Source organism: Myzus persicae, unplaced genomic scaffold, assembly GCF_001856785.1.
Source record: "Myzus persicae strain clone G006 unplaced genomic scaffold, MPER_G0061.0, whole genome shotgun sequence".
NCBI lineage: Eukaryota > Metazoa > Arthropoda > Insecta > Hemiptera > Aphididae > Myzus > Myzus persicae.
The window spans coordinates 3,149-6,138 of NW_019101672.1; the positions used below are offsets into that span (position 1 = coordinate 3,149).

Genomic DNA, 2,990 nt, shown 5'->3' on the forward strand with positions numbered 1-2,990 from the left:
ACTAAAATATAAAAAATTTTGATTCAAAAACAGGTAAAATACAAAACATCTAAAAAATATCCAAAAATAGCACTAAAATCTAAAAATTTTCAAAAATATGCAAAATAAAATAATTTGAGCTCCCTTTATACCATGAAACATAGCTTAACATAACTTACTATGTTAATTCTTATGCATCTTATAAGAAATATGCAAATGCTATAAAATCCTAACCCTGGTAATTAGTCACTAATATATCAAATTCACATTGAGAATCTCATGTTGATTGATGCAACTTGGGTTTCCTTAACACCTAAATTAACTCAAATAAATGTNGGGTTTCCTTAACACCTAAATTAACTCAAATAAATGTAAAATGTAATCATAACCAGAAAGGTTCATTGATACAAAACACCTACATTTTCTTTCATCTCCCAAAACCCCATTAAATTTGGTCAAAGTCCCAATGAAGACTATTGATTAAAGAGGTAATAAGAGCCAAGGCCCAAGGGGTAGTTTAGGTTATCAACCTATCCCTCGAAATAATCACCTTGGCTTTTTACTAGGAACACAACTAATTTTTTTTATGAATAAATCTTAATAAGAGTAATAGGAGAAAAAATCATATTGATTTATAAAATGTTGGTACAGTAGACGAGAATAGTGCTGTCACTTTTTTTTCTATATTAGGTACAACCATTTTTTAAACAATTTAGTTATGATACAAAGTTTAAGTGTTTCTCATATAAATCATTACGTGATAGTTCAATTTGTCCTTGTATTTCATAAAATATATTTGTATAAATTTTTTTTTTTGCAATACAAACAAATTATACTAAAACTAAAAATTATAGCACTGAACTTTTATATATTTTAATTATTATTCCTCTAGACATGTCATTGAAGCCTATTGGTTTTGGTACTATTATCTTAAATTAAACACTGGATGATGGAAAGTAAGGCTTTCTATGGTGATGAACTGCTGGATAAAAATGTTCATAGGTTTTTTCCATAGCAATAACAGAGGCTGCTAATCCAAAAGCGATTGTAAGACCACGTTTACCGCGGAACCAACATTTGAAATATTGTGCATAACGACTACCACGACTTGGAGGATATCTCCAAACTTCATTCCTATGATTAAAACATAAAGACATAAGAGTTATTAAAACAGTCAGTAAACACAGTAAACTTACAAATAATTATGTGTGGACATTATTTATTATATTTTAAAACATAATATCCTAAACAAGTACATTAGTTTACAAAAATATTATCATCAAATTATATTTTACATAATATGAATAAATAAATGTATACAATGTAACAAGATAATATACCTAAAAAAAAATTAGGCGATAAAATATTTAGCCATATTCAATAATATTTCAATATAATTTTTTCATCACCTAGACACAAAGACGTGTGCTTAGGACAAGCTGGTTGACAAGCTTGAGCTTGGGCTCAACTTGGAATTTTTCGGAAGCTTTGAAAGTGAGTTTGAAATATATGCGTATAAATATGTTATATATATTAATTATTAATAATTATTACATATCGGTGGCGACTTAAGTAACGTTTTAAAACCACTCTCTCCACTTTCACAATGAAATGTATTAATACAATATCTTGTTAGTTTAATATTTAGATATTAATAACATAAGATTATGGCCCACCCATAATTTCAAAATAAATGTTCTATAATTATTGAACACTAACCACAACAAATTTGCGATTTTAAATGATATACCTAAATATTATATTGATTAATTTACATGGTATTAGATATATCTATATTAATCAGCTAATAAAATTGGTATTTATTTAAATGTGAAAAATGTTATTAATTAAGTAAAATAGTAAAATATTATTATGACATGCATCATTTGCTAACTACTTATTGCTAATTCACAAATGTTTTTTTCATTTCTATAAAAGCGGGTTTATATTTACAGGGTATTCCGAGAGGATTTACCCATTGAATTATCTCCTCGAATAATAAATAAATAATAAATCTGTTTTATTATTTGATTCACAGAGATAAGGACTACATACATTTTATTTTTTAATTTAATTTCATTCTTTGGTAAAAAAGTTAAAAATTTAATTTTTAGTTTTTTATTTTTGAAACAATTGAAGATATCCTTTTTTGTAGTTTATTTTTCTGAAAATGTTAACTTTTCAACATTTTACTTTCATTAATTTCATGATTTTTAAACATTTCTTTAGTTTATAGGTAAAGCCTCAAAAAACCACCTTTTGTCCAGGCGGTGGCCCTTGTCTATGGCATTAGGGTATATCCACACGGGCACCTGTATATTACCTATATTATTTTTTTTATCAAAAATGGATTTTTAATTACCAACATTTAATCATTAGTTTTAAATGTATAATTTCATTGTAAAACACTGCAAAGAAATAGTACCTATGCTTAATTTTTATCCAAATAGTTAAGTATGTGCGTTTGTACTGTGTTGCACATTTAATAGGCAATATACGTAAAATGAAAACTACCCATAATTAATTCAAAGTAACTTTACCTCAACCATGGATCTTTAAGTCCTTCAGTGGCCAAAATATTCTTCACCTTCACAAGTTCTGGTACGTTATCAACTTTATATATTCTGTAATCCGGTATTTTGATTTCATGTTCGTGATGGCCACCCATCGCTTCAAAAATGTTAGTAAATTTTAATTATTATATTGTACAAAAATAAGTGAAGAATTACTTACTTCTATAAATATATCAGGACCTATACTAATACTATTTATTTATAAAAAAATTCACGAATTATTGAGAAACCAGAGAAGCAATTCCGTGAAGGATTCAGAGCCCGAAGGATAACTAAAAAAAATTAGATAAAAATTAAAATAAAAGTTCAAGCGATTTGATAACAGAAACAGCTGAAGATTTTCTAAGGAGACTAAATAGCATAGAAGTGTTACCATGGTAGTTGTTGAATAAATACCAGGTTAATAAAGTACACCAATCTGGTATAAGCAGTTAACAT

General features: G+C 26.9%; 1 protein-coding gene across 1 annotated transcript; it reads right to left on the minus strand.

Annotated features, from left to right (window-relative positions):
• Window positions 1-639: 639 nt before the first annotated feature.
• Window positions 640-2,854, minus strand: LOC111030002 (NADH dehydrogenase [ubiquinone] 1 beta subcomplex subunit 3-like). Its single transcript, XM_022309282.1, has 3 exons — window positions 2,713-2,854; window positions 2,520-2,649; window positions 640-1,113 (listed from the first exon to the last, which is right to left on the minus strand). Exons 2-3 carry the CDS (start codon window positions 2,645-2,647, stop codon window positions 915-917), a joined length of 327 nt encoding a protein of 108 aa, XP_022164974.1. The 5' UTR covers window positions 2,648-2,649; window positions 2,713-2,854; the 3' UTR covers window positions 640-914.
• Between the last annotated feature and the right edge of the window lie 136 nt (window positions 2,855-2,990).